Genomic DNA, 13,623 nt, shown 5'->3' with positions numbered 1-13,623 from the left:
TCTTGGCCAGTTTGCATAAAACCACAAAAAGAGCCGACCCCATGTGAAGGAGAGAAATTCCCTCGTATATGAGGGTGTGGTCTACCCACTTCCAGTATTTGCGGCCCCCTCACTCCTTTGCCTCCAGCCCCACTGTGATTGCATTGACCCTCTTCCTCTCTGTGCCCCTTAGGCTGCTCTTCTCGTAGCCATGTGGGGCTTCGGTGCTTCCTCCTCCCTGTTTGTTCTACAGGAGCTTGGAGAGTCGGGGGAATTAGAACAAGCTGTGGAAACAGTACTTCCATGGGAGCTCAGGTCAAGGAGACCCCTAAGATGGCCTTTCTCATATATGTGGGAAATCTGCCCCCAAAGCCCACCGCTAAGCAGTGAGAGGTCTCCGACTCATATAATAACAAAGACTATAAAGAAATGATTTAAGTTACTGGAGTCCAACATACATAACATATTCTAAGGATAATTCCATGGTGTAAGAAAGCACAGAAAAATTGATTTCTACATTTGTGACCTCTGACAAGACACTGGGAAAGTTGTGTTGTCTGGGTGACAATCCAAGCTGTTTACCATGTATGCAGCATGTTATTGTAGCAGCACGTCTGAGTGCCTTTATGCGCAGTAGACAGGAGAAGAAAAATAAATCAGCTGGCATCCACTAGCTTGGATGGCAGAAGGATTCCTTGTAGTTATATTCCATAATGAAGCCAATAGTGTAATTAGGGGTTAGTAAAGAGCAGAGTGCGGACCACATCTAGCTTCCCCCGGGGACTTCGTGTCTCAACGTGCTCACCAGAGTGTGAGAACCTCAGCCCATAAGAACACCTAAACACACAATCATGATGTTGTGTGGCTCCACTTCAGGATCTTCTCACGTGAAATGATTTATATCAAATTATATGAGTTTTTTAATACGCTTACGTTTTTTAAATCCAATTTTCTCACATACTCCACATATTTCAGTTGCACTCCAGATATACAGTAAATAAAATTAAAAATTCAATGTGGCAATGTTGTTAGGAAGCCATGCACTGAAAAAAATTTGGAGTGTGATTTACTTAAAAAAACCTCTGTAACAATTTCCACGCAGAAATTCCTAGTAAATTTAACTGAGGGAGCAAATTATATATAATATGATATTCTCAAGTTAAATCTACTTACCAATAATGATTAAGTTTAACCAAGAAATTATTGTAACGTTTACTAGCAAATTTCTGCTTTCATGAGTAAATTTTACACAATCTCCTTCAGTAAAATGTACTCTTAGATTAGCACGGCATTTACTTACAAATTTCTGTAAAAAATACTACTTTTTTTCCCAAAGCTTTTAATTGGTTGGACCTAGTTCTTGTTTTAGCATTATTTAAGTAACATTTATTTAAGTAACATTTACTTGAAAAAAACCCTGTAACAGTTTTCCACACAGAAATTATCTGTAAGTTTTACTCAGGAAATGAAGTAAAGTTAAGTAACAGTAAGAAACACAAAACATGAAATTACTTTATAAAAATCACTTTTATTTTCCAACACTATTGCTTACAGTATTCCAACACACTGACTGGCATTAGCAGATACATTTAAAAATAAAAAACAGTGTTGCCAGTTAGATCTCTCTCTCTCTCTCTCGTGTCCCTATCCTTGAATGAGTGCGTTTGAAGAAAGAACTGCCTAAAAGTATCACTTTAAAGTGCAATAACTGCAAGTACCATAAAGTGCAATAACTGAAAAAAAAACATGACTTAGGCAATTATGAGACTAACCATATGTCAGTTACCATAACAGAATATACAAACATGTAATCTTACAAACTGGGCTCAAATATTTGGAACAGGACATTTCTTTATCTAACTAGCTCCCAAGTATTTCCTCTGAACCACAACTTCAACAATGCAACTGGTTCGGGAACCGGCACAGAAACAATCATCTCAGGATAGAAGTTTGTTATGCAAAGCCCGGACTTTGGGAGACATCTTCAGGATGTCAAGCTCAAGAAAGAGCTTCTGAAACACTTCGAATGTGTATTTCAACTTTGGTGGGTAACTCAAGTTCATTGCATAGATAAAACCCATGAGCAGAAGGCAAGCCTTTGCCACACTTTTACAATCATCAAGAACCTCTTTTCCCTCGATGATGATCAAGACATGGGCAGGGCTGTGGCCTTCCTGTGCAGTACTTCCATGGACGACAACAATCTTCAAGACATGATGAGCATGGTCATCTCTGATGGCTTCTTTGCTGACATCCTGTCAAAAACATGTGAATCAGTGCTTGGAAGTCATTATACTAAAGATATTTTCTTTAAAGTTCCTGAATATGCAAGAGGTGATTTACTGGGGTGGCTTATTTGAGTGGCCATTTACTACTTATACAATAATGCAACAGAAATAAGACGCTCAGAGCAAGACATTGGTTAAATGCTGGGTATGTATGTACACAAGTACTGATTTTAATTAATTTAATTTTCACATAGATGGACACTTAACTTAAAGCGGCTACGAGTAACATTTAAATATCTTTTAAACAGCCTCATGTTTCCTCTGATAATCATAAATTACCTTTAACAGCAAACGAGACCATCAGTGCAAAGAATGACGTTTTTAACACTAGAACCGCCAGCATTCTATTTATACCTAGAACCGCCAGGCGGGTCAAATTGACCCGTGCATTTCTAGTGTGGTATAAAGTCATAAATTAGTTTGTTTAATAATCATCTGTGTTTTGGACCTCTTGTTTTATAATCTAAGTATCTTTAAGAACGCTAATCACGTTTCGTGGCGACTCAGTAATGAAACTGAAAGTAGATATAATATCGCAAGTATAGTAATGAAAACAGAAGGTCAAAACAGCGTCCAAATGAGCTAAAATCCTAAATACAATAAACAGTAACATGGCAAACTTATTTTTAGGTAAGCTCTAATTGATTATTCATTCATTTTTCCCCACATTGACATGTTTTGAGGCGGAGGATCCCTCCGCCGCTCTCTGTCCGGCTCACAGACAGCACTCATATCAGCTGTCTGTCAGTTGAGCTGCGAGCCGCGGTGTGTGGAAGACAGCGCTCAGTTCTGATCTCTCGCTATCAGACTCACATCACTCATTTCACTTAGTAACTATAATGTTGTTAGGTATTTATCTTCATCTCTAATTTATTGTAAGTGTTTATGAATGACTGCACGTATGCTACAGTTTTCAGATCGCGGACCCCAAACAATGCAGTTGCCTAGCAACCTGCTCGAAAATATTTCATTTTCCTGTGCGGGTCAAATTGACCCAGTGTGGCGGTTCTAGGTATAAATGCCTGTTTTTTTAATCCAGTTTAATTGTGACTTTATTTAACCATAGGGAGAGCATCACAACACAATTTTAGGAAAAGTCAAAGAGTTGGGGGCTTCAATATTTCGTAAAAGTATAGTTATGGGCAGTTGAAAAACCACCACGGGTCAAATTGACCCCGTGGCGGTTCTAGTGTTAAATAGTTTTTATTACTGCTTTTGGTCTGGTCGCACACCCAGTCCGATAACCTGGCATTATTTCAAAAACCCATAAGGTTGTTAAAAACTTTAGATATTTTCAGAATCCTCAAATACTCTTGAAGAAAAAATCATTTTGCTGTACCGTTTTGTTTGGACTTGAAACCCAGGTACAATTAGCAAACAGGTTAAAGACAATTTCACCAGACAATATTTTTTCAGTCTTTTTAGAATAGTCTTGAGGACTATGAAAACCATGTCAGACTACCAACACATATTTTTAAATATCCTTTTGGGTTTTTCAGACAACACAAGTTAATTATATTTCACAGAATATGTTATCTCTGTGACCCAAAGTAATGCTAATACACGGAGAGGCACAAACCTGGGCCAACCCCTAAGATGTGCTTAGCTCCAAGGACATAAACAGGTAAGTATACTGTATTCAGTGTTGAGGGAAAATGTGAGATTGGCTGTGATTCAACAAAAAAAAATAAGAAAATGGGTAAAAATTAAAAAAATACATTGAAATAAATGAACATTTTTAAACATTTCAGATACAGCACTAGTCATGTATCTTAAGCACCAATTTAAGTTATTGAATTTAAAAGGTTTTTCCCCTTGGAGAAGAAACAAATTTAATATGGTCTGAATAATAATTTCACAAATGTTCAAAATGTACCTGATAGTCTTTGATGAGTTCCTCTGCAGACTCTCCAAGGAACTCCATCAAGCAGCGGATGGTGACATCTCTTCTGCCTTCAGCATGTTGCTGTTACACAGACAGAAGTGAATTTATTGCTGAGAACAAACATATTATCTTTGTTCAAATGAGCTGACGTGTCATCAGTTATCCTATGTATTTATTAGCTCAACATATGACGACAACAATTATATTTTTAAACTTTACCTGGCTGAGTGAATCCAGCATAGGCCTTGTTTTTGTGCCCGGGACCCCGCCCTTTGTCTGAAATATCTCCAGGAGTTTGGTTGAGTAACTGTCCAATTTTGACAAAAAAGTTCGCTCCAGATGAAGAGTTGTGATCCTTCTGAACTCCTCTTTGATCTGAAACAATTACAAATAAAAAAAAACACAACATGATCATGACAACCCACCTTGCTTGAATAATAAAGTAGTCCTCCCAGTTTAATACAATACTACTAAGCAGCAACACAATCTATAGCCTTCAAAATGATGATCAATTTTAAGCAATACTTCTGTTAAAAGATACTTAGTTGCTACATTATACTGTCCACCTTCCTAAAATGAATGTAGTGTAATACCACTGTTTTTGCATGGTGAACTTCATAATCTTGCAAAGTGTATCTTACTTATCTTCTTCCAGCCTGTACACACAACAATACAAGCATCAGGTAAAGAAACACAAGAACTGGATTTACCTGAGTTTCACAGAACAGCCCAGGCCATCTCTCCATGAGGTCTTGGACTGCAGGGCACTGCTGGACAACTTCCATTCTTCGATAGGAGAAAGACCTCTCCATTTTCTCACCAATGATCTTCTCACAGTTTTTCTTCTTTACTTCCTGCAACAAATCCACTCTCTCCTTCTCTAAAGAGTTCTGTGTCTCAACAAGTGGCAGTGGTGGCAAGTAATTAACTTCTGCCTTCTTTGGCTTTTCGATGTCTTTGGATGAACCCTCTTCAGAGATTCTTCTTTTCAGGGAGTTAACATCATCATAATTGCCCATTTTGTATTTGATCCTCTGTTGCCAACTATATAAGCCATTAAAAGACCCCGGGTCTTTGAGGCATGGGTACTTTTCAACCAAAGCTTCTACCACAGCTAAAACCTGGAGACCAGTTGGGTATGCTGTATATGAAAATATGGTGTCTGCTAGCCTCTCGAGTATGCTACTCGTCACTTTTGGGTTGTTCAACAGTGTGCCATCCTTTTCATAGGCTTGGTTTCCTACTTCCATCATAAGGTCTACATCATGAGGAAAGGCAGGTATTGGAAACGTTGCCGGCCATGGCTGAGACCATAAAGATTGTCCACTTTCATCCGAGGAGGACAGCAGAATTGTGTCCTGAGAATCAGAAGACTGGCCAGCGCTTGTATCAGAAGACTGTTCTGGAACTAAGGATTCGACATGAGATACTTCCACAGGACTGAGAGTTAGGACATTTGGTTGAGTAAATACAAGCTTTAGTGTAGCTTTGTCTTGCACTTCTTCAATGGAGCTTAGAGTGAAAAACTGGCCTCCAAAATCCAAGTCTTGATACATCACATTAAACGCCCTGGTGATATGAAATGTCTCTTGAATAACATCATTAAGGTCCTGAAGGGAGTTTGGGATGCCTAAAGGTAGAACCAGTTTACGAATGTCATCATCATCCAAGATGATCCGCAGCTTTGCCGGGGTACCCATCTCCACAGGAAGAAGCTGCAGTAATACAGAACAGAGGAATGAATCAACATGAAATAAAGCATACTGTCACCACCACTGCGTTGTGCCAGGAAAAATCCTACATATGAAATCATTTACATTTAAGAGGCAGTATTTGTATTTTTTAACATCTTTCCAATTAGTATTTATTTTTTGGCACCTCTTTTACTTGCAATATATATTCCTCTTTTAAAAATACATGTGACTTATTTAAATATATTTCCCTTTAAAAACGTTTAAATTAACTGTATTGCCATTAGGCCTACTGTTTTAAATCAGCATGCAAGTTTCAACAAAGAAAATTAAATAAATCAGACTGTATTTATATCACAATCATTTATGAGTGAATACACTTATAACATACTGACTTCTAAGTCAAATGGGCCATCACTGCTTCACTAACAAACTGCATTTAATATTACTGGAGTGATAGCAACTTAGCTTGGCTAGCTTCAATGTTAAACAATGCCTGGTTTAGTATAGCAGCTAGCTGCCTTTGCGATTAGCATTAGCTTCGTGGCTAACATCATTAACAATCTTTTAAACATTTTAAACCAATTACAATGATACAGCCTGTGCCACAGCGGTGTTAACACTCAATAACTCATACTAGTCTTACGAGAAGTAACATTATCTGAACAAAGCAAGCATTGTGTTGTCAGTTTAACCAACAGGCTAATATCAGCAAGTCAAAATGGTGCCTCCATTCAATGCTAACTTTACCGGACCTCAAAACACAACGGGCCCTAGATGAAAGAGGCTCCTCGCGTTCGGTATCACACACTGTGGCACTGTTATCCCTGCAGCCCTGTTTACTTAAATGTCCATGCTGTTTACCTGTGCTATGTCTGTGTCCATGGACCTCTAAAAAGGACTCATGCAAGTCCAATAGTGTTTAACAGCCTGCGGACGCGGGAAGAGCCGTTAGCCGGTTAGCTGCTAAAATAGTAGAACAATGACTAAGCCGACAGACCATTAAAAAGTAAGTTAAGCATATAAGTTAACATACCCCAAGGCTCCACGTCCATGAATTGTCTCATCAGATGAGCACCGAAACAATCCCCCAGTCGAAGTGTGTTGTCCAGAAGTCCTGTTAATGCCTAGTTCCTCTGAATTCAAAATGTACTGAACTCATCCACTGAGCATGCGCAAGATTGCAAGCTTACATACTATATTTGTATACTATCTATGCCTATTATCTAAGTAAAGTTTACTTGCATATGTCAGGCTGTACGGTCAATACAGTTGTTATGTTAATATTACTTGGAAGGATGGATAATATTTACATATAAAAATGAGGATACATAATTACAAATAAAAATCAAGTAACACATTAAATAAAGGGTGACATTTTGAAGTAGAAGCACTGAAATCATATTTCCTTGTAAAATGTAATCAAATAATCAAGTAATAATTACAAGCCCAAAAAATCATTTTTTTCAGTGTGGGGCTGCGAGAGCCCTCCAGGACATAGGATCTCATGACACAGTGCATTAATCACTCTTTGCTTTGACTACGGGAATATACATGAATCAAGCAACAGGTGATTCCAGGACTGTTTTTTTTTACTATTGAAAGCAACAGGTGCCTGCCTCAGCTAAAACAAGCCATTGGGAGCCTTTGCTTTCCAGTGTGAGAGCCTCAAAGTAGTTCCAAGCATATATGAGAGCTGGGTTTCCAACACACAGAACCTATTCTGATAAAGTCTGGCCATGTCCTCAATTGTGCTATTGATAGATTTGAAAACATATTTGCAAGTCGAAGGTTCCCCAATTCCAATTCATATGAAAACTGCCTGAATCTCTCTCCAATTCAACACATTTCGTATTTTTAGATTATATTTTGTCCAGTCAATATCAGGGATGTATATGATAAATCCAGAAGAAAGTTTGGATGGTAGCTGAGTGTGGGGGGAAAACGCGATACTGTATGTACTTAATTATACATATTAGTGAGGACCAGGTCTCAGTTGTTGATGATGCCTAAAGGACATGGATGCATTTCTCCTATAAGGGCCGGCACTAAAGGACTGGGGCATGCAGTGACCAACTCCCGTCCTGTAATCTAGCCTCCACCCAAGTTGCCACAGGTGTTGTGTTGAGAGTTAGTGCCACGACCTTAAATGTGTGATAGGGGGCACCAGTGCTCCTCAAACACCCCGCCCCCACCTCCTTTACCCCACTTTGATGGTTGAGGGTCTGCAGGGCCCGACAGCTGCTCTTAAATTAGAGAGCAGGAGAGAGGACACAACAGGATCCAGGAATGTTCGGATTGTCTGGATTGCCTTTCTCTTCCGCATCAGCCTGGGAAGATGGCTACAGCTACCAGTCATAGTTTGGTCAGGATGCCAGATAATCCAGTACATTGTATCAATGCATAGTGCATTCCTGACCTTATATTCTTAACATTCCTTTGGAAATGCAGGCTGGCTATTAGAATCAGCACGGGGGGGGAGGGGGGGCACATATGCAGACGACAAAATGTTGGAAGAGTAATTTAGCTGAACAGCCGGGAAAGAGGAATGGAACATGCCAGTGACTGTGACAGGCAGATATAATGTCCGCTCCCGGCCCGATATTCAGGCCATCTTGGGTTAGAACCTCCTCTCTCTCTCAAGCATTATCTCACCTCCGTCATTAGTTGCTGGGGAGACAGTGACCAGGTCACTTGGGGTCAGTGTGGCCAGAGACATGGTCGTAAAATTGCCAAGACAATAAAGTCAGCCTCAATGATAGTGTAGTGGCCATTCAGGAGTGATTAGCACTACACTATAGTCTTGGATATCACCCAGGAACAAAACTTTAACCTAAAGTTGTAGGACAACAGGCAAACCACAGCAAACAATAGGCAGTAAAGGAGAAGACTATCCCTGAGTTTTCCAGACAGCAACATGTGTGGGGGTCTTGTAGGGGGGCTCACATGAGGCGGGTGAACATATAGATAGTGAGGCCATGAGAGAGGAAATGGAGGAACAAGATGGACAGAGTGGGGGCGAGAGGATGGGTGGGATAGAACAAACGAAGGAAGAGAGATTAAAGGAGTGGGTTGAGAAGTGATGGCTGGCTGGACAGCTGTTTGAGCAACAGTAAACGGAGGTGCATGGAAGTTCATGGAAGCTAAGTGCAGCTAAGCCTCCAGATAGTGAGAGGGGAGGTTGGATCTCGCTGTCACACTGATCTTCTCCTCCTCCCTCTCTGCCATGTTGTTTTTCTTCAATATCTTTTAATAAAAGTGGAATTACAGCAAGCCCTCCTCTCCCCTCTGCCCTTGGGCTGGTGTGGTGTGGAATGTCTACTACTGCATGTCAGCCACCCCTTCCACCAACGCACAGAGGACTACCAGTTACTTCAAACATACACTTGATCCATGTGACCCATATCTAAAAGAGCACATTAATAACAGTATCAGTATGACAGTAAGAGGGATTTTAAAAGTCCTATGGTCCCATGTTTCATTTCAAAGTATGAAACAAAGCAATCAAAAGAGAATTATCCACATATAAACAATACTTTAGAAGTCTTTCTCAATGAATAATAAAGAATGTATTGTCTAAAAAAAAACTATCCATCAGTGCAGTGTCTGCTTCTGTGTCCATGGATCGTTTGTTTGGAATATACTACTTCAAACAGATCTTCTAAGAGTTTCCTTTTTTTAAGTCAAGATAGCCAGCCCTCAGGCACTGGGCACTTAAGCCGTATCGACCCGAAACACTTCACTCCAGTCCAACCCTGTCTAATTCCATCAATGCCTTTCCTTATCACTCAAGTGTGCCTCAAGGCCAGCAGCCATAGCATTGGAATGTGGCACACACCTTTCATTCAACCTGCCATTTTCTCAAAAATGCATCCCTTTTTCTTGACTTGATCCACTGACAACCTAACCACAGCTCTTCTTCTGCCACTTTTTAATAATCAAGCCCAACAGCTGCTGTGGCGTGTCTGTGTGGAATAACATATTTGACTTGAGTTAGTTCTGCTGCTTCTTCCACAACCCATACAGCAGTCCAACAAAGGGTATGGTGGGGCCAATAACCAAACATGTCATCTCAAACCGCTTCAGTGGGCTCAAAACAAAAGTGCCAGGGGGCTTCCATGATGGATTTAGCGCTCAGACACTGCTTTTGCCGACAAAGCAAGCAGGCCTGTTGATTTTGGCAAGGAGTCGGTCTTACATTGGGACAGCTTTGGCAAGATGCATGCCAGACACTCACCAATAGTCACTAGAATCACACATTGAGAACTATAGGGTAAACTTGGCAAATATTTAGGAAGCATAAAACTGCTCTCTGTGACACATCTGATGTAGGATGAATGAGATTTATGTTTTAATGGCACAGAGCCGTCGTTTTAAACCGTGTGCGTGTGTATTCTTTAAATGTAACAGGAGGTGGGTTTGGGGTGTACAACCTAATTATCCCATTCTCGGCTGCTTTCGTAGTAATTATACCTTAGTGGTGTACTGGCATTGTTACTCGCTGGGCTGTTGTTTTGATTGCGCACTAGGCAGGTTTAGTGTTTTTTTTCCCTGTTCTTTTCTTATGGAAGATCCAGGCTCAGGAGGGCTCTGCTGGGACACGTAGAGACACAGGTGGGGTTGCGGGTACAGCCTCGCTCACCTCAGTGTGTAAGTGTGGGAACTGCTCAGCCGCCAGTAGTGCATGAGTAACGAGAACCCTGAGGGAGTGTGTGTGGCGTAATCTCCTCTCTAACGCTGTTGTCTCTCCTCTTTCTCTCACTCAATGGAACATACACACACATACAAACGCAACAGACCCACACATTCACTCAGATGAACACTCATGCGTTTATCTCAATCAGCAAAGCATTTAGCAAACAGCAATCTTCAAATGACAGCTCTTTCTGAAATTACATAGACACACACAGACATATTTCTATTGGAAATACAGCCATTAGTCAGGTTAATAATACCTTGCGATGGTTCCATTGTTGGTACGAAATAACACAATTTTGCATAAGGAACTTGCATTACAACTCACATCGTTATACCATAAAATACATTGTAACAAGTTTAAAAATTCAACAGTAGCTGACAATGAATGTGAACACACAATGTCTCGGTAATATCACCTGTCTTAGCCATGTCAGTTTGAAGAGGCTACAGCCTCCAGTGTCTCTGCTAAGGATAAGCGAGTATAGACAGTGGTATCATAACCATACAAACTGGTGAGGCACGTGTCCCACCATGTTTTGGGGATTTTTTACATTTATTTTGAATACTTTTTCACTGTTATCATTTACGATATGATTACATGTATAATGATTGTAACAATAAATAATGGCATAAGTTATTATTCCGGAAAAAGTCGCACACCCCTCTTTTTCTATGGTATTGGATGATTCCAAAGGCTGTTTCGCAACAGTATAGGCACACACTCACACACATCTGTTTATCAATATAGGAGATGTTTGTGACAGCTGGCAATGACGCAACTCAAACTCCTTCTCAAACGTGAAAATGAAATGAAAATGAAATTTGAGAAATATAAGTATAGTTTGCTTCGTGAGATATTTGAGATATCAGTCCCTCAATCCAGGTCTTAAACGTTCTGTTTTACAACCAGATTGTGGGAGATTACTGAGTTTAAAAAAAAAACCTAATAGCAAAATTTAAAAAGAATCCATTGAATAAATATGTCAAATTGCATGATTGTTTTTTGTGTAATTTCTTTGAAAGACCCCTGATCCCTTTTCTTGATGTGCCCCGGAATTTTGGCTTGCATGTCACCTCTGAGTATAGATAATGGATGAATAGATATAAACACATGAAGATTGTAATAACAATAATGAAAAATATTCTTTTAACACAAACCTTGTGACCGTTCCTTTCATTTTTCTTTCTCGATATAACAAGGATTGTTACATTTCTAGAAGGGAGAAATGGTTGTTAATGCATATTGTAGGTTCACATACTGTACACTTGTGGTCATTAAGTGTCATCCTTGGTGTCATCCTATCAGACTAAACTACCATCTTCAGTTGTGGGAAGAGAACTGGAATATAACTATAAACCAACTAAAACGCAGCAACCCACTGACAGTAAAATGACATAATTGCTAGTCAAGTGCCTTGGCAAAAATGGATGATGCTTCCCTCAATGAGTAACATTTGCAAAACCAAATACCACAGAAAACTATACATACATGGATTGTTGCTCACATTCACCAGAGTATATTTCGCTCAAGTGAATATAATTGCATGTGATGTGTAATGTGGTCATCTTTGTCATGTGAAGGCATGTAAAGGAATGACACTAAATTGCTGCTCTAATACAGATTTTATCGAGCTGAGTTGGTGGGGAGGTTGGGGGGCAGTGGGCTGGCAGCTGTTGCTGCTGTGCGGGGGCCCTCAGGTCTCGGCCTATCCCTAATGGCCAGACCAGCTGTCGTAGTTCTGTCTGTAGCAGTGTGGGGCTTCAGGAGGCGGGGAGGGCATGAGAACTTCCACCCCCCTGTCCTGGGGGGCGGGTACCCGCCTTGTCTGCCCTCCTCTGAAAGGGGGTGATTGATGGCGCAGGGTTGAAACCCCGCTTCCCCAACAATTGACTCAGGAGGGACAGAGGATGAACAGAGAACTCAGGACCCCTCCACGTCTTTCTCCACTGGTTTTCAGGGGCAAATGTGGGATCAGTCGCAATTAAAACTCAGTCATTTTCCTCAATATGTCTTTGATTTACATTTTTAGAACAGCATATGCCACTCAAAACACTTTCACTGCTGTCCCTGAAATAATGCTGCAGACAAGATTAGGTTCTTGTCTGCTTTATTTGTGAGATTACATGGATTTCCGCATTGTTTTGTAAAATGGCTTAAATGACCCCTCTGCCTTTGGTTTAGATAAGCCCCCTTGTAGCGGTAGGCCTTAAGTGCCCTCTTCCTTACACCGGTCCCATTAATCCTGACAACAGAGTGGAGGTCCGTGGTTACCTCCAGCGTGGACAGTGTCTCAACCTCTAGCGTGTGTCCCAGGTCAGCGGTGGGTATCTATCCAGCACTGGGGCCTGTTAACAGAGACCTGACCTCTTGCACTAAACCCCAGGATCCTCCCTGGATCCCTTTCAGCAAGTCGCCAAGCACCTCCGCTCTCCCTCAAGATTTACAGCCCCACAGAGGGAGAGAGATGGGGGGGCACAGGGGGCACTGTCCGGCAGCTGTTCACAGTGCTCCTAAGTAGCTATTTCACACGGAAACAGAGTCATAGCATTTTGAATTCCTCCAGCTGGCCAGTCTCCAGCTCTGTCTGTAATACATTCCTCCACAGAGATGTCTGGTGCACTCTCTGCCCCTTCATTCTCACTGCCCTATATGCCTCAGGCCTTCCACTATGAGTCTCAAATCACTGTCCACCCCTGCAACCTTCTGTAGATTTATATCTAAAAAGGAAGGGGAACTTTTCTGGTTTGCCATGTTGGTAAGTGACAGAGACAGATGCTGATCTCGCAGAGAAGCATATTATTCTCGGTCTCTGTGTTTCCTCCCCACTGTCTGCTGGTTGGATAATAAAGCAAGAAATACTAAGGGCTATGACACACAGTACAGAAAACTAAAAGTTTCCCATAGCTAAAGATTCTATTTCCTTCCTTCTCTCTGTCCCTCTTCCTCAGCAGAAGCGAGACTTGAGCACACATACAGGCTTTAATAGCCGTTTAGAGAGCTTGTGTGAAAGTCACACACTTTTTCCCACAATCCAAAGAAAGATCCATCATTCACATGTGTTTACTTTAGGCAAAAAGCCCC

At 40.9% G+C, this 13,623-nt stretch overlaps 1 protein-coding gene across 1 annotated transcript; it reads right to left on the bottom strand.

Moving 5' to 3' along the window:
• Positions 1 to 1,632: 1,632 nt before the first annotated feature.
• Positions 1,633 to 5,097, bottom strand: LOC307263618 (uncharacterized protein). Its single transcript, XM_080044808.1, has 4 exons — positions 4,863 to 5,097; positions 4,372 to 4,527; positions 4,144 to 4,233; positions 1,633 to 2,234 (listed from the first exon to the last, which is right to left on the bottom strand). Exons 1-4 carry the CDS (start codon positions 4,962 to 4,964, stop codon positions 1,917 to 1,919), a joined length of 666 nt encoding a protein of 221 aa, XP_079900934.1. The 5' UTR covers positions 4,965 to 5,097; the 3' UTR covers positions 1,633 to 1,916.
• Positions 5,098 to 13,623: the final 8,526 nt, after the last annotated feature.

Source organism: Ammodytes marinus (genome assembly GCF_949987685.1).
Source record: "Ammodytes marinus genome assembly, chromosome: 16".
NCBI lineage: Eukaryota > Metazoa > Chordata > Actinopteri > Uranoscopiformes > Ammodytidae > Ammodytes > Ammodytes marinus.
Note: the sequence above shows the minus strand (reverse complement) of the source record. Positions and strands in the feature narration are given on the sequence as shown.